The 25,722-nt window shown below is 38.0% G+C and overlaps 1 protein-coding gene across 1 annotated transcript; it reads right to left on the bottom strand.

The window, feature by feature from the left end:
* Positions 1-5,120: 5,120 nt before the first annotated feature.
* LOC139131383 (uncharacterized) lies at positions 5,121-14,227 on the bottom strand. Its single transcript, XM_070697411.1, has 4 exons — positions 13,982-14,227; positions 11,894-12,021; positions 8,980-9,105; positions 5,121-6,851 (listed from the first exon to the last, which is right to left on the bottom strand). Exons 2-4 carry the CDS (start codon positions 11,956-11,958, stop codon positions 6,170-6,172), a joined length of 873 nt encoding a protein of 290 aa, XP_070553512.1. The 5' UTR covers positions 11,959-12,021; positions 13,982-14,227; the 3' UTR covers positions 5,121-6,169.
* Between the last annotated feature and the right edge of the window lie 11,495 nt (positions 14,228-25,722).

Here is a 25,722-nt window from a genome sequence, read left to right as displayed (position 1 = left end):
ATCTGAAAGATTGAAAACGTCATCGGTGATAAAAACCATGATTTATCATTGTGCAAAGGGTCATTAACAGGAGGCAGTTGCAACAAAGTAGCGTTACGCTGTCAAAAATCTGACTGGCTTTGTAGTGTTACAGTGCAGGTTATGGCATTGCATATTTATGTCCCTAAGTTTCTTTACGGTGGAAAAAGGATCAGTATCCGAACGGTGCAAGATAAAACTAAGAATATGTCGGCCTACAATAGTGGCCAGGGTTCAATTTTATACTGCTGGTTTTATTGAGATCAGAGGTCAAAAAGTAATGAGATTTATAAATCTTGCTATGAATGTTGGGTTCTCTAAGTTTCTCACATTACGAACCTTTCATTCTATAGCATCGTATTTTTCAAATTCTATGGACGGGTGATGAAGGTATTCATTGTAATTTATTTAGTCGTTTAAAAGTACTCATCAATAGCTGATGCAGAAAAACAAAGTTTTAATTCAAGCACTGCTGTACAGGAGAATCATTAGCACTGTGCCATGAGAAAAATATGGAGATTGCGGTTTTTCACACACACGTGCATGGGGGACAAGTCTTAGACTACCGGAATGCTTAACCATGCCTTGATATACTCCTCTGGGTCTTATGGTAGTATTCTGCACATTGAGTTTTTGTGTTAAAATTTTTGTGTGGTCAGGTATGATTGTTTACTTAATGGATTGAACTGGACGTTGGTAAACAAATTCTTTTCGAAAATGGTCCAAAGAAAATCGCGTTGTGTGTGACTTGTGCCAGAAACGTTATCGTAGTCGACAATTTCCGCACTATGGCCGTCCGAGTTATATAGCGACCGCTGCAGTATTGCTTTCACTACATTTAGAAAGTAGCCTTTTCTTGAAATAAATAAATAATTGAATAAATAAAGAAAAACGTTTTCGTTACAGAACGGAATATAGTAACCGTCGGGTCAGGCAGGTTTAAACTGGGACTCCGCGCTAAAATTGTATGGGAGCATTGTAGTTGTTACGGCTGTATGTAGCGCCACCTCTGGCAGATGAGTGCTATACGTTGGTTTCTTCGAAAAAAACTATTAATTTAAACTGTTTAATAGTTTTTTCGAAGAAACAAACGTATAGCACTCATCTGCCAGAGGTGGCGCTACATACAGCCGTAACAACTACAATGCTCTCATACAATTTTAGCGCGGAGTCCCAGTTTAAACCTGCCTGACCCGACAGTTACTATATTCCGTTCTTGTGAATATTGTTGAGGGTAGCACACTGTAGATCAACTTTTTTAGTATGACATTAGCTTTCGGAGACAACAGTCTCCTTCATCAGATGTACTTGCAGAATGGACAAAGAAGCAAAAGGCCAAATGCATCGTGGGTAATGGACAATGCCTACAGGAGGCCAAACGGGACAGCCACTGCGGAAACGCATCAACAATCACAAGTTCGATATACAGAGCAACAAAACATATAAACCTGTTGCCGAACACTTTAACCTGGCCGGACATTCTATCAATGATTTCTGTGTGGCTGTACTTAGAAAGATTCATAGTAAAAGCACCATCCGCAGAGAGACTGAAGAACTCAAAATCATACAATATTTCGACTGTGTCAAAGAAGGACTCAATCGAGATTACGGATTTTTAACACATTACAAATAACTATGTTGGCTGTATTTTGCCCCAGTTGTTCCAACCATTGTCCTCATTCAACAGTGTTTTTACACCTTTCCTCAAACTCTTTGTTTCACATTGACACCTCCTTTAGGCATTGTCCATTACCCACGATGCATTTGGCCTTTTGCTTCTTTGTCCATTCTGCAAGTACATCTGATGAAGGAGACTGTTGTCTCCGAAAGCTAATGTCATACTAAAAAAGTTGATCTACAGTGTGCTACCCTCAACAATATTCACAAGATTTAGTCAAGATCAACACGGCTCTATTGAAACTATATTCCGTTCTGTAACGAAAACGTTTTTCTTTATCTATTCAATTATTTATTTATTTAAAGAAAAGGCTACTTTCTGGGAGGGACAGATATTGTTCGAGAGGTTGTCCTAGGGGACAGTTGTCTGGTAGGGGAGTTGTCCCCGAACAATCCTCCTGTCCGAGCGTACGTCTGCCTGTCAACCTTGCTATTTTGGAACACAATGTCTAAATATTTGCCGATTAGATGCAACTGAAGTTAATTGTACAAGTGTAGTGAGCCTTTATCAAGAACTGAAAGAGTATGGTCACTTTTGGTCAAAATAGTTTCCGTTTTTGCAGCCACGTGTCAAATAGCTTTCGAATGCTGATTCCGTGTAGCGATTCGCCAGAATACGTCACGTGACGAGAAAATAGATACGTCTAGTCCCAACCGGATCGACAAAATAGACTGAAGAGGGTATTTTTTGAAAAGCTATTTCCCTAGGGAAATAGTTCGGACCAAATTTGGAAAAGTGCCCGGTCACGTGACCGTAGTGTCGTCTGCAGCTTTGCAACAATGGCGGGTGACTAGAACGTGATGTGCGTCCGGGATAGGTGACGACACACTCTCTAAAACAGATTTTCCAACATTTTCCAACATTCCAACAGAGTAGGAACCTGAACAGCTCATTGACGGAAAAGATTAAAGTGCAACTAAGGATGTCGCCAGGTATGCTTAGAATATTTTTGAAAGAAAGTGGTACCACGTACAACTGAAACCGCTGTGGAAACATCGTCCAGTAAACTTGTCACAATGGATTGTTGCGGTGCAAAATATCAAAACACATTAAAAACTATATAACTATACAACATGAGCGTGTGGTGTGTTATAAAACACCTATAGCCTGGTCTTTATTCGAGCTATAGCGCTCGTCTATTACCCCTCGTGGCCGTGTGTTACCAGAAACACATCGCTATACCCCTCGGCCTACGGCCTCGGGGAATAGCGATGTGTTTCTGGTAACACACGGCCCCTCGGGGTAATAGACGGGCGCTATAGCCCTCATGACCAGGCAATAGGTGTTCAATATGGGCCTTCATCAGCTAAACACGACTTTGTTCAAACTATGGTGAAATTTACATCCATTAATTTCTAGGCCGAATGAAGTGAAGGGATTTATGCCCGCCGCACACGAGAGAAATTAGCTGAGCAAAGTTTCATTCGAGGCTGTTTGCTCAGCTAGTTTACCCTCGTGTGCGGTCGATTTTTCGTGAGTTTTTGTCCTCGCGAGGCGTTGAGCAAAATATCCAACCTGTTTGATATTTTTTGCCTCGCGAGGCAAAATGCTCACCGTGTGCGCCGGACAAAGTCATTTTACTCACGCCTTTACACTAAAGCGCATGCGTTGAAATCACATGACGATACAAAATGGCCGCCCCAGTGATGTCATCTAGTAGGAGGACAAATTGGTGGAACTTTGGTGCAATTATCCTGCGCTATATGATGTAAGGTCTGTTGACTTTAAAAACAGAGACATAAAGTTCTCAACGAAGTGAAGCACAGCAGATAATAAAGTTCCAGAGGACAGCATGCAGAGGTCCGCTCAGAGAAAAATCTTGCGACGGTACTTGTCGACATTAGCTGTGGAAATGCAGCTATCTGTTGGCGGGGTAGCGTGCGTTGCTATACGGTCGTCAAAAGGTCAACCCCGCCACGGATACGGGATACGCATGCGCTTTAGTGTAAAGGCGTGAGTAAAATGACTTTGTCCGGCGCACACGGTGAGCATTTTGCCTGGCGAGGTAAAAAATATCAAACAGGTTGGATATTTTGCTCAACGCCTCACGAGGACAAAAACTCACGGAAAATCGACCGCACACGAGGGTAAACTAGCTGAGCAAACAGCCTCGAATGAAACTTTGCTCAGCTTATTTCTCTCGTGTGCGGCGGGCATTAGGGTAGCAAATATCTAATAAAGCTTCTCTGAAATTTACAATTTTGTCGAAATGATACTTTATAAAATCATAAACCGCGTCAATTTTTCAACAATTCTTGCCAAAAGAGCATATCAAGTTTATATCTGATTACAATGTGCAAGAAAGACCTGTAAGCTATTTTCATGTGGCATTGAAATTATAACTAACTACTTGTTCATCCACTGCCGAGATTCGCCAAAAAACATCAGGTGTTAAGAAAAACGGAAAAGAAGAAAAACTGATGTTTTTTGTTTTTTGTCCTCTATTACCGTCAATTGTATGCGGTAGAGACTTTTATAATTTAACGTCACCAACAGAGGGCGCGCTGTATCTTGAATTGTATCAGTATATTGATATCGCAAATACTGTGATCTGATTGGTCGACACATGAAAATAACCATGGTATATTTGCAAAGTAGCACCCTTGTAACACGTGCATGCACGAGCTCTGCCAGAGAAAACTTCCCCTTTTGACTTTTCACGCCAGAGTTAAATTTGATGTTGTTATATAGAAGCAATAAACAAGCTAAGGAACGGGTATATCACCAAATTTTGACCAGTTCACTCAATGTATGCACTCACTATCGCTCGAAATCTGGTCGAAATCTTGTGGTATACAGTCACTTGGTGTGGTTTATTGCTTAACTTTATTGCAATGCGTCTCGCTAAAGGGGAAAGGAAAGTTATACATATCTGTTGGACAGAGGAGAGTTGTGAAATTTCATGTTCAGTCGAGCATTGTAATTACTGTATTCCCAGAACAAGGCTTGCAGTCACTCAACACAATCAAACATTGGAATTCTCAGCCATCTTCATTTAAGCAAATAACGTGTAGACAGCGATTTAAAGTGGAATTAAGAAGCTATATGATGAACACAGAACAACTTGTATTTTTACTTTTTTGTTTATCTATTTTACTGTATTTTTCATTATCTCTTTATATTTCAAACATGTTTTTTGTCCTTACTAAAGCCCTTTATGACATCATCGGCTACTGCAATTGGTTGATAGTGGGTCGACTAATTCTTGTTGACTATTTCTATGGTCTAAACTAAATAAGGTTATATTTTCACTGCAATACATGCTTGATATTTTTCTCCTGCATTTATAACTTTATCTTGTTAAATAAACAATTAATTAATTAATTTATTAATTAATTAATAATTAATGAATTAATAATGGTATTAGGGAACTTCAAGTGATATAAGTCTGTAATGAAAAAGATACCTAAAGCGGTATACTGACAAGAAAATACATAATTGATTAGGTTTGAAATAGTCAGATTAAACAGTTTCTATAGAAAAAGGACAGAACACAATAAAATTGGTAAAATCACTTTATCTGGCGTTTGTGTTCCAATTGGTGTTGATAGCTCCAAGACTGTCAAGAGGATCACGTATCGAAAGCATTGCCATATCGCTTGCATTTTATTCTGATTCGTAGCCTTGTCCTTTTTCATAGCGATTGTGAATACAAATGTACTGATATTTGCAGCAGAGCTGAAGTTATCTTGCGTAATCATAGTCACAAATATAACTCTACTTTCCGAGCTCGTATGTTCAACATTTTCCGTATGTGACGAGTATTTGTCGGTAATTTGTGTCGAGCTCTTATTACACTTGTTGTGTGTCTAATCCTATCGTGCTATTTCCCAAATCGCCCGGATCCGGATGTCCTTTTTACCTCGTGGAATATATGTGTATAATTCAGAATTTTATCATAGAAAGTGACTGTTTTAATATCAGTTGTTTGTGACTATCTGTATTTCTCGTGTTATGTTTTTGTGTGGTGACTTGTTATTGTTTTTGCTTGCGAGCAACCCAATCTCCCAAAGGAGATTAATTATGTATCTTATCTCATCTTATCTTATCTTATCTTATCTTATCTTATCTTATCTTATCTTATCTTATCTTATCTTATCTTATCTTATCTTATCTTATCTTATCTTATCTTTTATTAAAGATATAAAGTTGAGGAAGTGTGAGTGACCTATAAGGCACATGTTTGCAAATACATTCATTTTATGGAAACTGAAGAGTATCATTTCGCAAAATATACGGCAAGACTTGGGTGTCAGTGTGACGTTCCAGAGAACCAGTTTACATCATCTACTGATATTTGAAAGTAAAAATCCTGCATTTCTCATCGTTATCTCTATCTCCAGGAAATGTTTTGGTTTTTTTTCAAAGAACTGGAATTTTGCAGACCAGCGATATGTTTTAAGATTCTAGAGAGGAAGAGTTCGAATATCAATCACTTTTGAATATTCTGTTAAAACTTGTCTTCGTTTTTGTTTAATGGTCCGATTTAAGTCTACGGATTACAAGCGTTGAACCTGCGGATTCAGGATCGTCTTGGATATCTTTAAAGGGTTTAAGTCCGTTGATATCAAATTCTTTGAATGTTATTTGTTCAACTTCTTCAAACCCCATTCTTTTGACTGCCCTAAGGCCGTATGTATTGTTTGGTCTGGCAAACGCTATTTTGGCTCCTTTCGTCCAAGCAGCCTCAAGTATCCAATGTCCAAAATGAGTCATCATACCTGTTCCGCGATATCTTTCAGTGATAACGCCAGCATCTATAAACAAAAAGGGATACCCTTGGGCTTGAAGATTCTTAACTTCCTCTATGTTGAAAAATACTTCTGCTAACTTTGAAGCTAACAGTCGGATAGGTTTGAATTCGTCACACCTAGTGGGATCAAAAAAATACTCAAACTGATCCAAGTTTGACATTAACAAAGCAGTAGCTAAGCCAATTACTTTGTCTGTACTGGTATCGATGCCGATTGCTGAAAACCCGTTTTGGGCCACCTTTTCTAACTGAGCCTTGTATCTGCGAAAGTGTATATCTTTGGGTATTCGAAGGAAGCGGGCCATTGGGTTATGTGTTTGCAGTTCTTTCGTCATTAACCAGGCTGCCTCGGTTATTCGTTGCTGAGACAGGACTTCGTACTTCAGTTCCAACTTATCAGATCTAAAAGATGAAAAAACATGTTTTCAGCATGATACTTTTTTCGGTAGCTGTCTCTACGTGTCAATGGTTGACAATTGCGATTCTTCTTGGAATGGCATCTCACAATGTAGAGTGTAGGTTTGAGGGTTTAATGCATATAAAGTGCACAAATAAATTGTTAGACATATTGAAAGAACAACTATCCGGCTGTATTGATGGGAAATTAAAAATATTGGGATCTTAGACAAAGTTTTCATCGAAATAGAGGTAAAGTTTGCATTATATGGAGAAATGTGGTTCGTTTGACTCTGGGTTGAGTTATAAAACGTTTATGGAATTTTCGAGAGATGGGGGTCGTATGTTCGAATATACAAGAACTACATATACAGATCCCAGAGGTGAAGATCATACATAATGCTGGAAAGTAACGGCTGCACCTTTCTGCTTTCCCATATCGCCCAAGTTCCAAACTACGGACCCAACGTCTAGTGTACAAATTGATTTCTCAAATGATGTCATGACACGGCCGTTTATCAATAAAGGAGTGATCCGGGTTACTTACTTAAATGACGCATATCACTGTACTGAGGATGTGTAATTACTTTCGTCTCTTTTGAAAATTCAGCAATTTCTTGGTTTAAATTCGATCTCTCAACTTACATTACCTGCTCGACCGGCAGAGAATTCTGTTACAATACAGTTCGGCTACATTATCACCACTAAACCGTTGTTTCAATGACCGAAAGTTTAAAGGTATACAGTCACCTGTTCCAATTCTTCCACAGTTACCATGGAAAGAGAAAATCTAACCAATTACAGATTTTAAGCGGGTGGCCGCTTTTTAAATACAGCGCCCTCACATGGGTAATTTGAATACCAAGCAACGGCCCTTTGACCATATATGGGCATATTAAGATTGTTCCAGTATTCACAGCATGCATGACATCAGTATGACCATAAACTTGATATGTTTGTTCAAATTGAGTCCGTCACTTTGATTTCAATCTCTGCATAGTCTACTTACTAGTACCGTATTTTTGCATTGTTACTCTAAATAATCGAAGAACAAATTAAAATGCATTTTCTGTCTCAGGCCATATTAAAAATAATAGTGTGCCGTCGAAAATCAGAATGGGCTTTTATATCTTTCTTTCTCTTGGCTGACACCCATAAAATGATTTAAAATTTAGAGAATTTGCCCAAAAGTTTATTGGAAAATACGTAAAACATATCTAGGGTCAGAGGGTTTTTCAAGGGGAGGTCGGGTTACCCGAAACACACATTCTTTTATTTCGCCTTACCAAAGGGTGACTGTTGATTGGTCACACACCTACGAAAATACCAGGATGTAAGGCCAAATAGGGGTCATGAAACAGGCCCATTCAGAGGTTCAACGCTTGTGGAGTTCAATGAACAACACGTTCATACACACAAATACAAGCATATATTTGAGCTAATTTTGCATGGCATGTCTTTATGTAATGTATCCAACCGCAGTCCTGGTGACTGCCATCAGCTTCATCACCGACTCCCGGCCAAATCACTTTTGTGGGGATGGTTTTCCCGGTAAAACAGCCGAATTTGAAACGAATCATTGCGTTTATCTTCATTTTCGAGCAAACCTACTTAGGATCGTCTTGGTGCACGATGTGCTTGGTCGTGCTTAAGGTACATAGAACGCGAAACGGGGAAAGAAATTCGGACTTTCAAAATTTAAAAATTCTCTTCCGACTTACCACTGATGGGGGCTCATTTAAAGCTCTTGATGAAAGAAAAGTTTACACCGTCTAAGTTTTTCGAAATCGATACTTTTATATTTCCCAGTAGAGTTAACACAGGGATAGCGTTTTTTTAATATCAAATATCAGGAAATCTTAGGTAATTTGTCTTGTCTCTTGTACCAAATTTTGCACAATGATCCCTGATTTTTATTCTTGCCTTGGTAAGAGAACTGTCGAAAGTTTCATTGAGGAAAGTTTGAGCAAAAGTTTAATTCTTTCACTTTAGAGCAACAGCAGACTTGGACGCGGACGGTTCCTCGCATAGAGACAGACATTTAAAGTGGACTTTGCCAAAGTTTACAAGCGCGGCCGAATGCATCATGTACCTATGTATACTGAAATGACATTGTCGAAGGAAAGATACTCACCTCATATCAGTGTTTGCCGGAGAAGTAGTCGTCAGCCTTCTTACACCAGTCGTTTTCCTTACTGCATTTTGGATCAGCTGCCCAATGGTATTCCGTGGGTGAATTAATTTCGCCATAATTAAAAATCTGTCAATGTAACAACCGAACATGAAATCTGTCAATTTAATAAACGAACATGAAATTGAGGAAACTGTAAGCCTATCATACGCCATATCCAACGCAAAGCCGGGAACATGAAACGAGATGTATCATGGTAATGTTCATGTCATGAAATGCAGACATGCATTGACATTTGACTGTGTGAACAAACTTTTAGTCAAGCATTATAAGCTCACATACCGGCAAGAAGCCATTTGAGTACAAATTCACGCCGTGTTATATATTTAGCAACCTCCATCACCACCTTGTAAAACTTATACCATTTAATATTGAGGATAAGAGAAAATTTGACCGTATCTTGTCAAGTTGAAAAAAAAGAATTGCCTATGTAATTCAGCACAAAAGTTTGCTCCAGAGAGACTAGATAGAATAAATCGAATGAATTACAATCATAATGGTACAGACACTTTGCTTTTACTTTCCAGTATCCCCAATGTCTGAAGGTTCACCCATTGGTTTAAAAAGACCACTTTAATGTCTTGCTACCTTGTATTGCTTGCTTATAAAGACTAAACTACATTAGTTAGTTACTATATTGCAGCAGCATAGCTATCAATCGCAATATTTTGTCCTCTAGCTTTTCTAAGGGACTGGACAAAAATTACAGAGGGGTGGGTCGGCGATTTTTGCGCAAGCATTTTTTAAGGGGGTCATAAAATTTTATGCAAGCCTATGGCGGAGGGTCATCTTTTTCATGCATCAAAGCTGAACATATATGTGCACGTCTTCAAAAATATGAAATACTGAAAAAAGAAAAAGATATTCATAAATTACCACTGGCAATATTGACAAGAAATTGAAGCAGGTACACATTTTAAAATACTGAAAAATGGCAAAAAGGTACAGCCATTTTTTCCAGTATTTTAAAACTGTGTACCTGCTTCAATTTCTTGTCAAAATTGCCAGTGGTTTGCATGTCTTGCTGCTTGTGGGTGTATTTTGGTTGACAAAGGAAATCTTGTCTGGCATGAAATACAACTTTCAACAATAACAATGCTGACTGTGCACACATATGTTTAGGCCATGTATATGCATCTATATCATCATGTTTCTGGGATCCAAACAAGAAATTTCATTTGGTGCACAGAATAAAATTTTATAAGGAAACCCAATAATGCTTATAGTATTAGCATGGACTATTGCCTGTATTTTAGCTGAATAGTGCATATACAGATAAATACAGTCAAGAATCCATTGCTTGAATTCAGAAAGCCTGCATTCATGTGGACTCATGTGAAATCACGTGTATTATTCTATAAAACAGGTAACTTTATAGCGAATTTATCTGTATTATTGCGTTTTGATGCAGTGAAAATAAATAACAATCAAAGGCCAAATCTCCAGGCTAAGCGAGCCTTCAGTAATTACAGGGGTGGTCCAGGGGAATTGGGGGAGGGTCACTTTTTACAAAACTGTCCGAGGGGGAGGGTCACTTTTTATAAACCCCTCTGGGGGAGGGTCACTTTTAACAAAAGATTATTTTTACGGCCAAAACTTGAATATCCATTTGATATTTCCCGAATGGAAAATTGCCGATAAAATACATTTATTCTTATAAATACATACACAATATTGACAAGCTTCGTTAAAACTAATGAAGGATAAAAAAACATATGGACAGATTGCAAAGTGATGTCAATTATCAAATGTCTATAAACGCACAGATATTGTTAGTTTTACATTTGCACAAAATTGATCATAGTTCTCTCATAGACTACCATGTATAGTTAATCAATGTTTAGGTGAAATTCCAAAATCCTATCTCTTGCACACATCCATTTGTAGCCACCGTAGTCTAATTAAATACATTAATAGCAATAATCAAGCATACATAAATACACAGATTTACCTATTTTGTATTGGAAAACATTATTCATAGTTTCATCATGGACTGCCATTCATAGTGAATCAACATTTTGGTGAAATTCCAAAATCACATTTCTTGCGATGATTATTTCTCTTTTCCCCCTACGGACCTCGTTACGAGATGTATTTGTTAGACCACATAAATTAAAAGATAAAAACACAAATTACTTTATCAGGATGGGTTCATCCCGGGTGAAAATTCAAATAAGTTATATTACTCTTACATTCTAACTCTCAGCTTATGGTAGCTACACAACTTGCACATGCACAAACTGTCAAAATACCATTCAGCTACAAGTCTGAGTTTGTTATTTCAATAAACGAGTGGCCATGACCACCTGCATGGACCTAGACGAACTTCAAATCTTGTCATTATGCTGGTATCAGTATGTTAGTAAGAGTCAAACTCTCCTACAGCCGACTATACTAGTTAGCACGTATACGCTATCTGATCTTTGAATAAAATAAACCACTTCTGTCGTGCCAGAGGGATAAATGATGACGGTTGACTGGCAATGGGGTCATAAATGTGACGTTTTTATCCCTCAACTCAAGGCAGGTTAATAAAAACGTTATCACATATACACACTACGCACGTTAAATTCATTCACATTCGATCACAGCTATTGTCAAAGGGGTGTAAGTTGGTGCAAAGGTCATGAAAGTGTCATATTTTGAGCCTCCACGCTGGCAGAGTTCAATGAAACACACACACATGCACACTCACACACACGAGCAATATCGATGAAGGCGATAAAACAATGGCTTAGATCAGCCTGAGATAACCAAGGGGGCAAATGAAATCAAGATATAACACTATCAGTCTGTGCCGTGTAACAGTCAAATGAAGTGTATGAATCAAATGAATTGTAGAAGTAAACAAACTCACGTCTTATCGCTGTTCGCCCGAAAAGTAGTCGTCAATCTGCGTACACCATACGAACCTTTGTTCATTACTGTATAGTTATCAGTTGCCTGATTGTATTCTGTGAGTTTACCATTGCCATTATGAAATATTTGTTGATTTAAACTAAATATAATTTATATGAATAGTAACCCTATCGAACCACTCTTATAGCAAACACATGAACGTGAAAAGATATCTATCATGGTATTGCACATTTTATCATGAAATGCAGACGTGCATTGACGTCATTTGACAACATTCACAAAACCAGCAGTCGAACTTTAACAATTGTTTTAATTGTTATGTAAGTTAGGGACAATTATGGAGTGGAGGGCTGGTGTTTTTGGAGGGACATTCGCAATTTATCACGCAAGCATTTTTGATTTCATGCATTTGAGGGAGGGTCACCATATTTTGCGCAACTATAAAGAAGGCAATATGTGGCTGATATAGTGCTTCATCCAAAAATATCAAATCATAATACATGGAGTCTACCAGGCAAATTATTGACAATTTTCCCCATAAAACATGCTATATCTGTATATTATACATGTTTGATAATATATTCAAATGTACTTTGCTTGAAGTGGGAAGTAACATGTGCATTTGTATACAAGAAATTGATTTTGGAATTTCATCTAAAATGTTGGCTCACTATACATGGTAGTCTATGATGAAACTATGAATAATTTTTTTCCAATACAAAAATAGGTAAATCTGTGCATTTATGTACGCTTGATTATTGATATTAATGTTCTTGATTAGACTAGAGTGGTTATAAATTCATGGTTGTGCAAGAAATTTGATTTTGGAATTTCACTGAAATGTTGATTCACTGTACATGGTAGTCTATGAGAGAACTATGCCCAATTTTTCCAAGATAAAACTCAGAATATCTTTGCATTTATGTACATTTGATAATTGATATACACTTTTCAACCTGTTGCATATGTTTTTGTCGCTTGTCATTCATCAGTTTGAACTGTTCAAGGTGTTTAATGTAGGATACCACTGCATCTTCTTTGCTTGTGAAACTTGTGGATAATGTGTACGTATTTAAAAGAATCGGCGTATTTCGTTGGTGATTTCCTATTCAGGAAATATCACACAGACAATCAAAGGTTTGGCCATAAAATCAGCTTCTGTCAAAAGTGACCGTCCCCAAGATAGGTTTATAAAAGTGACCCTCCCCCTTGAACAGTTTTCTAAAAGTGGTCCTCCCCTGTAATCACTGATGGCTCCCTTATCCAAATGTCGTCGTACGCCCCCAACGTAATGGTTCATCCAGTAGATACTAAGTTACACCCTCAATATAAATGGTTCACCTCTAACGTACTGTTTGTTTAAAAGCTAAATATCACACAATCAAGTTACTATATTGCTGCAGCCTAACCGCAAATAACACATATTGCACTTTTACTGGTGTCCTCTAGCTTTGCTAACAGACGCTCTGAACCGTCCCTTTTGTATGTAAAGAATGAAAATCAAGGGTCACAACGCACAGTTTGGAGTTATAATAGAATGAGGTCGTGTCGTATGTCGGTTTGAAATCTGGCACGACTGTGTGATGTTGGACTATTACAGGGCACGAATGTGGCATCCAGTTTAGAAGAGCTAATGTGCAGCATCTCGGAAGCTAATATCAAATTGGTAGGTTGAATCTTACCCCTAGTTGCTTTGAGTAGTGACAATCGACCAATAAGATATAACCTTCTGAGTCAGCTGCACATCGGAAGGTTTACAACTCTTAAGCAGAAATAAGGCATAATCATGCTCCTGTCACGTCATAGTTCATATGTAACAGAAGTCACTTTTCACAGTTTAAGAAATTAATCCACTTAAGCCACTTTTCACAGTTTAAGAAATTAATGTGGAAGATAGTTAAATATAACACGTTGATACCTCTATACATGTCGACATAGACTCCAGGTCTGTCTCATAGTACGTTGATATTTCTATGCTTGTAGACAGACTTCAGGTCTGTCTAACAGTACGTTGATATCTCTATGCTTGTAGACGTAGACTTAAAGTCTGTCTGAATATACCTACATATGCAAAATGTCTTTTTACCTGCTTTGCTCCAGAAAGTCACTTCCTGCGACTTGAAATATATAATCGCGTACTCTTTAAATCAGGCTTCAGAACCCAGGTTTCCAAAATGGCGAGAGAATGCACTGCACTGGACGTTTGCCCTTAGGCTGACCTTTCTTGCTGTATACAATTCTTCCGAAGGTCAAGATAGCATATTAAGTAGGGTGTAAAATGGTCAACTCGCTTGTACACTCTTTCTTTATCGGTGAAAAAGTACCCAGGGACTGCCGACAACGGTATTCACAACAAAGTGCTCACAATTGACTTGTTGGCGAATGAGAAGGCAAACTTTCTCGCGTTGGCATTCAGGGAAGGGGTGACAAGGCAGTAAATGTTTTGCATTTTCTTCAGCGGGAAATACAAAAACGGATTTAGCAGGCAAACAGGAAGGTGTGAGGGCAACTGTTTACATTTTACAGTATATCAAAAAAAATAATTTTTCCTGTTTAATACCTTAACATATTCAACCTGTCCCTGTCTCTATTGTTACAGGCTGTTACGTTGGTGCAGCCAACTTGTATACGATTTGAGTTATCGCAGATTTTACATATAACTTGGCAATTCTAACGTATTAAGACTAATAATCAGAAATGGTTGGGAAAGAATAGCCTTCCCTTTGTCGCTCTTCGTGCTAGAAAATAAACTTTCCCCTTTACTTATTGGTAACTTAAGGCTGCTCGCCTGACCGTTCCAAATCAGCTGGTGCATGAGTCAGAATGTCTCCTCTCGGATGAGGAAATCACATGCAGCTTTTTCCACGAAAAGCTGTGCTGGATATTCCAAGCCATGGGAATAGGCGTGTCAAGCATTGACAACAATGGCTTTGTCAAACCTCCTACCCATAATAGGTGACTCACACTTTAATAATGGCTGCAATATCGTCTTAGCATACTGACAAATATGACTACTGGAAATAAGCGGATGTGACATTTTGCATATGACAGTTAGTAGCTACTTAATCACGGAGTTATCGGCGGAACATACGTCGGCCAGTTTTCACATAGGAGTCGTCATTTCCTCAAAACAAGTACCATAGCTCAAGGCACGGTATGGCAAGCATTCGACGCAAAACAAAAATGGGTAAAAGTGCAACTTTTGTCATAAATTGTTCTCTTCAAATGACAGTAAATGTATGCGAAAGTTTTGGCCATTCAACTGTAACATTAAAATTCAGAAAAGTAAATGTTGCAATAAATCTAACTCTAGATTCCTGAAAGCATCTTTGTTATTATAATCTTCACACAATGGCAGCAAATCAATATCGAATGGTAATACTAACTGATACTATATGAAAAAATATTAAAATGATTATGAAACTCTGTGACAAACCAAGGACGAAGTACATCCTAAGGAGACTTGTCGCAATAAGTTTGTCAATATGCTTAAAGTATAACAAGAACATAAGTATTGTGAATGCCAATACTTCATACAGTTGGTTGCACGATTACAACAATATAATTATTCGTTTTGCGTCGCTCCCGCCCCAAATTAGCGGGTCTAACAGAACCTAATCAGCTTTAAGAGCACACACGGCAAAATGTTTAATAAATCAATGCCTTCAAGGACTGTATTAGACACTAAGATGATCATACATGTAAACCGGCAGGATACAATGCCACAAAAGTTCTTAGGCCTGGAAAGAATGTAAAATGTGCCAGCTTTTGTTTGAAAAAGTAACAATTTATTCGGAAAAGAATTCGAATAGGAAACTAACTCCAAAACGAAAATCATCCTTGGCGATACATAAACATAAGATCGAATTCTAATCGTCGACAGGTCGAGGCCATCTAGGATTTCCAATATCCTTAGAAATCGAATTTAATGATTGACCTAATGCCAAACTTGGCAAGGTGAACCTGTACTTTATTTTATCATGAAAAAGAATGGCTTAAGGATTGCTCGCTTGCAAAAGTTAAAACTCTCTGTTTCGAGTGTCCATCGTGTCAGTCACTTTGATACTGTTTTTCTTTGTGGTTACCGGTTCTGAACCCTACAGATGTAACTAATTATATTGCTAAGATTAAAGACTGGAGCTAAGATTAAAGACTGAGCTCTTTTACATTGTAGATCAATGTTATCGAAGGATTTTCACCATTTATTTCAAATTCTCTATATACAATTTCCCCGAGCTCTTGGAAACCACACAATAAAAATTGCAAATGTAACTTCCTTCACCCTGGATATGTCAAGTGCCCAATTTATGAAATGTGTCGCCAGTCCCGTCTTTTGATAACCTCCCTTCATAGTGCCAGTATCTACTGATAGAAATTACCAACCTTGAGATTGCAGTTTCCTAACCTCATCTAAGTTGGAAAACGTTTCCATTAATTTTGTATTTAGCAGACGTACAGGACCAAATTCTCGTGAAAGATCTCGCAGTGTTAGTCATTACCGTTAGTACTATGGAGAAATTACATATTCTAAAAAAAAACCAGATTTTGTGACTGCAACACACATGAATGTTGTCGAAACATAAACGATACCAATTTTTAGACTGGTATATTTTTCTTATAGATATGGAGATTTGTCGCTTGCGTTCAAGTTCTTCTGCGTACAGTTTATAATAAAGCCTGTTTACACAAGAACTACTATATTTATTCGCATAACGGAATAAAAGTAAGTCTTATATTTAAACTTTTTCTTACCATTTGCAAATTTCTGTGCATGTAGAAATAAATAATTAACCGATAATCGGTTATTACCCAATATCGCCGGTTCCTCTTGTCGTATCAGCATCAAAATCAAGTATTCCGAAGTAGATTTTGCTGTTGGAAAATCAGATTGTATCTCGTGTACCGATATTTTAAATCTTGCATGACTGTATGATGACGTGACTAGTACATGGCACGAGTGTAGCATTCTAATCAGCTGTTCATCAGCAACAAGTCATCGTTGATGACACAGTCCCCACTTGTTAATGGGTATTTTGATTACAGGTCCTCAGAGAGGATAGAGTCCTCTTCATTAGGTCTGTGATAAAAATACTTTTGAATGAATTCGCTTGATACATGTCTGAGTTATGGTTCAGGACATAAAAAAATCGTAACAAAATGGTCACACAGTGGCCATATTGGATCGCATCACAAAACAAATTGATGTGCATAGCTATGACATTGGTCGATGTCCTTGTACCAACTTTGAATAAAATTGGTCGAAACATGCGGATATGCCTGAGAAATGGCTCTGTACATGAAAACATCGTAATAAAATGGCCGCCTGGCGGCCATATTGGATCGTATCACAAAACAGATTGACATGCATATGTATGACATAGGTCAATGTCCTTGTACCAACTTTGAATAAAAACGGTTGAGATATGCCGGAGTTATGGCTCTGTACATGAAAAAATCGTAATAAAATGGCCGCACAGCGGCCATTTTGGATTGTATCACAAAACAGATTGCCGTGCACAGCTATGACATTTGTCAATAAGCTTGTACCAACTTTGAATAAAATCGGTTGAAACGTGCCTGGGTAATGGCTCTGTACATGAAAAAATCGTAATAAAATGGCCGCCTGGCGGCCATATTGGATTGTATCACAAAACAAATTGACGTGCATATCTATGACATTGGTCAATGTCCTTGTACCAACTCTGAATAAAATCGATTGAAACATGCCTGAGTAATGGCTCTGTACATGAAAAAATCGTAATAAAATGGCCGCCTGGCGGCCATATTGGACCATATCACAAAACAAATTGACGTGCATATCTATGACATTGGTCAATGTCCTTGTACCACTTTTGAATAAAATCTGTTGGAACATGCCTGAGTTATGGCTGTGTACATGAAAAAATCGTAATAAAATGGCCGCCTGGCGGCCATATTGGATCGTATCACAAACAAATTGACGTGCATATCTATGACATTGGTCAATGTCCTTGTACCAACTTTGAATAAAATCGGTTGAGATATGCCTGAGTTATGGCTCTGTACATGAAAACATCGTAATAAAATGGCCGCCTGGCGGCCATATTGGATCGTATCACAAAACAGATTGACGTGCATATGTATGACATAGGTCAATGTCCTTGTACCAACTTTGAATAAAATCTGTTGGAACATGCCTGAGTTATGGCTGTGTACATGAAAAAATCGTAATAAAATGGCCGCCTGGCGGCCATATTGGATCGTATCACAAAACAAATTGACGTGCATCTGTATGACATATGAAGTAATCCTTGTACCAAGTTTGAATAAAATCGCTCCAGGCATCTCAGAGATATCTGCGTGAACGGACGGACGCACGCACGCACGCACGGACGGACGCACGCACGGACATGACCAAACCTATAAGTCCCCCCGGACGGTGTCCGTGGGGACTAATAAGACACTAGGACACTTGAATCACATCATACTTCATATTGCACGTAGGCAAAATTCACTGTTCAATTTTTTGAGTCACAGAGAATTTATTTTTAAAACTGAAGGCCGCCCTTCGGCTACGGGAGGTACAGCCTTCTAACCTAAAATAACTTCTACAAAAGTACTACATCTACAGAGAAAAGGCCTCTAGCAATTACAATGCATGAAATCGACAAAAAAGTTCTATAAAATCTCAAATATAAAAAAATCTTTTTCATTATAAATGTTAAGAGGAATAAAATCTACTGAACAAAATATCCTCCTGGAAAGATGAACTTACTAGGTAGTATCATGAAAGATATTCAAACTTTTAAATGTTCAATCTCAATACTTGTTCGGCTTCTGTTTGTTAGGACTCATTCAGAAGCCTGTGGGGTAAAGAAACTTTCACTGTTTTGATTTTGCGTAAATCTAATTTATATTTTACCTCCGAGTATACAAAGGGTATATGTTGCTGCCACACTGCATTACAAATATCCGTAGAAATTAGATTATACTCTATGCTTTCAAACGCGGAACTTTGCAAAATGAACCCTGATATTTATTTTTCAGTTTTTAAGAGAATGGTTAATTTTTCTCAAAAATAAAGAACAATTCTGTGCACTCCTTGGAAGATCGAATTATCTTCACATTTTGCAGCTTTTTTCTCTTTTATCATTATGAAATATCCGAAATTAATCTAATCATAATGTTTTATTCCCTAATCGTGTCAGAGCCTGCGCATAAAAATTTTCGAACTTTTACGATCTTTTACATGGTAGATCTAGGTAAGGCCAGAGAAAAAAAAATCTTGTTCATCGGATTTTTTGGACCAAGTCCCAGGAGCGGCGAGCGAAAATTTTTTTTTTTTTTTTTTAGGCCGAAGGTAAACGCGGTGGCATTTTTACACAGATGCAGACAAGGCAAGATAATTGTTTCCCTTTTTACCAGAAATATCTCAGACAAGAAACACTGATACTGGTAACTGAATTCAATACTATATTCCCAACAATAACATAGGCCATTACATTCACAGTTAGTGTTTGCACAACATATTCTGAGCATTTCAACATTCTCTCAGAATAAAACTGAAATGTACAGCAAATCACTGAAATTCAACAATTCAGTATTGTCCTTTAATATTGTCCTGGTGGGACCTAGCATCTGAGTTTTTTCATTTTACTTTGGCCCCATGTTTTGGCCTCTTTACCACTGTCTATATATACACATTTTACATAATGGTCTAACAACACTGTACTGTGATCGGAGTGAAGTTATATAGTCATCATTCAGATCGTACTTTAACATCGACGCAACCATGTGTTTTGTCATTGCCGTAAATTTTTATACTTTCGATGCAATTTTCATTCAATCGGATGCACCATCCATCTGCTGTCACGATCTTGTTGAACAAATCGCCGAACGTAATATCAGGACAAACACTGCACTGAATAGCGTCTCTGGAACTAACTGTTGGCCATCACGTCGAATGTTGGCGATCAAATTAATACTCATGTGACATGTACTAACCTTTACAAAACGAGCAAATTTCTGGCCAAATCGACCCACTTTGCGTCGTGATTCGCCAAATTCAGACGTAACAACAACGTGTTGGCGGTCAACTAAGTCCGAACACGAATGAAGTCTCATTCAGAATCCCGTGCCCGCGAAAACCCGACACAGTGTAGGGTGCCACCAGCGGCAGTACTAAAATATTTGTAATGCGGAAGTAAGAATTTGCCACGATCAAAAAAAAAAAAATTTCCAAATATGCCAAAGTAGAAGCGGCGATTCCGATGAACAATTTATTTTTTCTTCCTGGCCTTATGAAAGGGTTTCACATCATAAATTTCAAGTCTTCATACAAAATTTCTCCAAGTTCTTGAAAACCGATCGATTTAGAATAAAATATTTGACTTGCTAAGTTGCTCGACCTTCCAATCGCAAAGATTACTTCTCTCTTCCTAGCTATGTGAAACGCCAAATTTAAGAAATGCCAAGCCATTCCTGTCCTGTGATAACCTGCCTTCATAGCGCCAGTATCTGTTAAGAAAAACTGCTTGCCTTGAGATTGCAATTTCCTAACCTCTTCTAAGTTCAAAAACATTTCCATTAGTTTTGTATTTAGCAGACTCATAGGACTAAATTCTTCAAACATGCTTGGTTGAAGAAGATATTTAATTGATCCAAGCCAGAAATAAACGTAAATTGCTCAGGGGAAAAATGGTTACCTCAACGCTTAAACATGCCTTGAACATGCCTGGATATACTACCCGTGGGTCTTATGGTAGTATTCCGCAAATGAAGTCTTTATGTGCACACTTTTATGTGGTTGGGAATGATTGCTTGTTGAATGGATTGCTCCGGACTTTGGAAATACAATCTTTTGGAAAATGGTCAAAAGAAAATCGTGATGTGTGTGGCTTGCACCAGTAACGTTATCGTGGTCGAAATTTTCCGCACTATGGCGGTCCGCATTTTGACGTTGCAAGAACGAGAGTTATATAGCGACCGCTGCAGTATTGCGTTCACTTCAATTAGTTAAATCTTTTTAACTTAAAAACAGTTTAACTTATATTTTTTCAGAAGAAACAAACGAATAAAACTCATTTGCCTGAGGTGGCGCTACATGCAGCTATAACAACTGTAATGCTGTCACGCCATTTTAGCGCGGAGTCCCATTTTAAACATGAAAGCTAGTGTCGTACCACCGCCTGTCTGTCTTTCTTGGTCTAACTATCTGCCCCGACGGTTACTATATTCCTTTCTGAATTGTCGGCACCGACAATGCTTTCTTTCTTTATTCAATTATTTGTTTATTTCAAGAAAAGGCTACTTTCCGTGAGGGACTGATGTTGTTCGAGACGTTCTAGGGGTAGTTGTCCAAGACCCATCCTCCTGTCTGAGTGTACGTCTGCCTGTCTACTTTGCTATTGTGGAACACGATATCTAAATATTTGCTGATCAGCTGCAACTGAAGTTGATTGTGCAAGTCTACTGACCTTATATCAAGAACTGAAAAAAATTGTCACTTTTGGTTAAAATGATTTTCGTTTTCAAAGCCCCAGTCCAAAAGGTTTCAATTCTTGACCCGGTTCAGCTAAACAAGAATTTGTTCAAGCTATGGTGAAATTTAAATATTTAATAAGACTTCTCTGAAATTTAATTTTGTCGAAATAATACTTTATAAAATCATAAGCTGCGTCAGTTTTTGTACATTCTTGCAGAGCACATTAAAGAGCATATTTAGTTCAAATCTGATTACAATGTGCAAGAAAGACCTGAAAGCTATTTTCATGCGGCATCGATATTACAACTTATTACTTGTTCATCCACTGCCGAGATTCGCCACCCCCACCCCCAAGTTGAACATTAGGTGCTAGAAAAACAGACAAGGGAATTGCCAGAGATCTTATAAATAAAGGCCGCTAACGGAGGGCGCACTGTATCATAAATTGTATTAGTATATCGATGGCGCAAATACTGCGATCTGATTGGTCGACACGTGAAAATAATCATGGTATATTTGCAATAAAGCACGGTTAGAACTTGCGCATTCACGAGCTCTGCGAGAGAAAACTTCCCCTTTTCAACTATGCACGCCAGAGTTTCAATGTGATGTTATGATGTAGTCACAAAAACCAGCTCAGGGGTATATCACTAGGTTCTGACCACTTCACTCCATGAATGCATACATTATCGCTCAAGCACATATGTCGTGCAGAGGTCAAAATCTTGTGGTATACAGTCGCTTGGTGTACTTTATTGCTTTAATTTATTACGATGATTCTCGCTACAGGAGAAAGCAGAGTTATAAATATCTGTCGGGCAGAGGGGAGTTACATATAATATATATATATATATATATATATATATATATATATATTATATATATATATATATATATATATTATATATATATATATATATATATATATCTGTGGTCCAAGTGAAATGGTATCAGGAAAGTGATATAAGTCTGCAATGTGCAAAGTAATTAAATAAACGAGTAAATACACACTTGGTTAGGTTTTAAACAGATATATTAAAAAGTTACTATAGAAAAAGGCCAGAACACAATTAAAATTGTATGATCACTTTATTTGGCTTTTGAGTTCCTATTGGTGTTAATGGCGGCAAGACTATCAGGAGGACCACGTATTGGAAGCATTCCCCATATGCGCTCGCATTTTGTTCTGATCCTAGCTTTTCCGTTGAATAGCCATTGTGAATACAAATGTGCCGATATTTGCAGCAGAGCTGAAGTTAATCTTGCATAATCGTAGTCACAAACATAATTCTACTTTCTGAGCTCGTGTGTTCAATATTTCCGTATATGATGAGTATTTGTTGGTAATTTTAATGTCGAGCTCTTATCACAATTCTTGTATATGTCTTATCCAATCGTGCTATTTCCCATGTCGCTTGCATGTCCTTTTTACTTCTTGGAATCTGTGTCTGTAATTGAGAATTTTATCATAGAAAGTGACAGTTTTAATATCAGTTGTTTGTGACTGTCTTTATATCTCGTGTTATGTTTTTTTTTTGTGGGGACATGCTATTGTATCCCGAAGGGGATTAATAAAGTACCTCACCTCACCTCACCCCACTCATCTCATCTCATCTCATCTCATCTTAAAAATATAAAGTCGATGAAGTGTGAGTGATCTACAAGGCACATCTTTGCCAATACTTTCATTTAATGAAAACTTTGAAGAGTATCATTTTGCAAAACATACAGCAAGACTTTGGTGTCGGTGTGACGTTCCAGAGAACCAGTTTACATCGTTTACTTATATTTGAAAGTAAAAATCCTTCATTTCTCATCATTATCTCTATCTCCAGGAAATGTTCAGTTTTTAAATAAAAAACGAGGATTTTGCAGACCAGCGATGCATTGTAAGATTTTAGAGCGTGAGAGTTCGAATATAACCGACTAAACTTGTACTTGTTGTTGTTTTAATGATCAAGTTTTATGTCTACGAATTAAAAGCGTTGAACCTGCGGATTCAGGATAACCTTGAGTATCTTCAAAGGGTTTAAATCCATCGATATCAAATTCTTTGTATATTATTTCTTCAACTCCTCAAACCCCATTCTTTTGACCATGGTATAGCTGTGTGTATTGTTGGCTCTGGCAAACGCTATTTTGGCTCCTTTCGACCAAGCAGGCTCAAGTATCCAGCGTCCAAAATGAGTCATTATACCTGTTCCGCGACATCTCCCGTGATGACGCCGGTATCTAGAGACAGAAAGGGATACCCTTTGGCCTGCAAGTTCTTAACTTCCTCCATGTTGAAAAATATTTCTGCTAACTTGGTAAACAGCAGTCGATAGGTTTGAATTCTTCACACATAGTTGGATCAAGGAAATACTCAAACTGGTCCAAGTTTGACACCAACAAAGCAGTACCTACGCCAATCACTTTGTCTGTACTGGTATCGATGGTGATCGCTGAAAACCCGTTTTGCATCACCTTTTCTAACACAGCCTTATTCCTTCGAAAGTATATATCTTGCGATATTCGAAGAAGACGGACCATCGGGTTGTTTTTCTGCAGATCTTTCGTTATCAACCAGGCTGCCTCGGTTATTCGTTGCTGAGACAGTACTTCGACTTCAGTTGAAAGTTATCAGACCTTAAAGTGAAAAATAGTTTACAGGGTGATATTTCTCTCTCTCTCTCTCCTCTCTCTCTCTCTCTCTTCTCTCCTCTCTCTCTCTCTCTCTCTATCAGTTTCAAGTGACAATTGCAATTTTTATAGAACGACGACTCATATTTTAGAGAGTAGGATAAAATGCGAGAGAAGTGCATAAAATGTTGCATGAAATGCTGAAGAAACAACCTTTCCCCGCTGTATCGACGGGAAATTAAATGTATTTGGATCCTAGATACACCTGATATCAAAATAGAGGTGAAGCTTGCATGATACAGAGATATGTGCTTCGCTAACTCTGGGTTGAGTTATAAAACGGTTATATTAAATTCGAATATACAAGAGCTACACATACTGATCTCAGAGGTGAAGAACATACATAATGCTGTGAAGTAAGGGATACACCTTTTATGCTTTACCATATCATTGTTTGGTAAGGAACTAATGTCTAGTGCACAAATTGTTTCCACAAACGATGTCATGATACGGGCGTTTTTCAAGGAGGCAGTGATCCAGGTTACTCAAATAACATGAATCACTACATTGAGGTTCAGAGTGACTTCATCTCTTGTGGAAATTCAGTTAATATCTTCTTTGGTCAAATCTGACCTCACAAGTTACAGGTACAACGATTAAAAGAGAGTTCTGTTTGAATACAATTCAGCTTACACGTCCTCACCACTAAATGGTCGTTTCAATAGCGTATAGCGAGCGTCTAAGTTGTTCAAGTATTGACCGCATGCATGACCTCTATATGGCCATAAAGCTTGATATATTTGTTGATATGAGTCTGTCACTTGATTTCAAACTCTGCATAGTCTACCGTTTCATTGCATTGTGACTCTAAGTCATCTTAGAACAAATTAAAATACTTTTTCTGTCTCAGGCAAAATAAAATGATAGTGTTTTCAGTAACATGCCGCCGAAAATTAGAATAGGCTTTGTATCATCTCCTTTTTTTGCTGAGACCCATGAGATAATTTTAAAATTAAGAGAATTTACCCAACTTCTTTAAAAAATGCGAAAAATATGTCGGGGGTCAGCAAGTTATTCCAGGGTAATTGGGGTTACTCGAAGCACAAATTCTTTAATTCACCTTACCAAAGGGTAAATGTTGACTGGTCACATATATACCGGCGAAAATACCAGGATGTAAGGCCAAATAGGGGTCATGAAAATGGCCTATTTAGAGCTTCAACACTTGTGGAGTTCAATGAAAAACACGTTCGTACACACACAAATACAAGCACATGTTTGACCTAGTTCTGCATGGCATGGCTTTATGTTACGTCTCCAACCACAGTTCTGCTGACTGCCATCGGCTTAATCGCTTACTCCCGGCCGCATCAGTTTGGTGGCGGTGGTTTTCCCGCCGAAAATTGCCGAATTTGAAACCAAAAATTGCATCGATCTTCGTTTCCGAGCAAACCTACCTCGGATTGTCAGGGTCCACGATGTGCTCGGTCGTGCTTACCCACCATTGTGTAACGTGGACGGTTTCACACAGAGTGACTGAAAACTTGACTTTGCCAAAGTTTACAAGCGCGGTCAAATACATCATGTTCCTATGTATACTGAAATGACACTGTAGAAGGAAACAAACTCACCTCGTATCGGTGTTTGCTGCATATAAGTAGTCGTCAGCCCTCGTACACCAGTCTTTCTCTTTAATGCGTTTTGAATCAGCTGCCCAATGATATGCCGTGGGTGAATTTTTG

This window comes from Ptychodera flava, chromosome 1 (genome assembly GCF_041260155.1).
Source record: "Ptychodera flava strain L36383 chromosome 1, AS_Pfla_20210202, whole genome shotgun sequence".
Lineage (NCBI taxonomy): Eukaryota > Metazoa > Hemichordata > Enteropneusta > Ptychoderidae > Ptychodera > Ptychodera flava.
Note: the sequence above shows the minus strand (reverse complement) of the source record. Positions and strands in the feature narration are given on the sequence as shown.

What these genes read in the sequence shown, in the direction of transcription:
- LOC139131383 (XM_070697411.1), bottom strand. Translation starts at nt 11,958, where the DNA reads ATGAACAAAGGTTCGTATGGTGTACGCAGATTGACGACTACTTTTCGG. An exon ending in CGGGCGAACAGCGATAAGAC is followed by an intron (nt 9,106 to 11,893) that starts GTGAGTTTGTTT and finishes TTACATTGACAG; the next exon opens with ATTTTTAATTATGGCGAAAT. An exon ending in CCGGCAAACACTGATATGAG is followed by an intron (nt 6,852 to 8,979) that starts GTGAGTATCTTT and finishes TTCATCTTTTAG; the next exon opens with ATCTGATAAGTTGGAACTGA.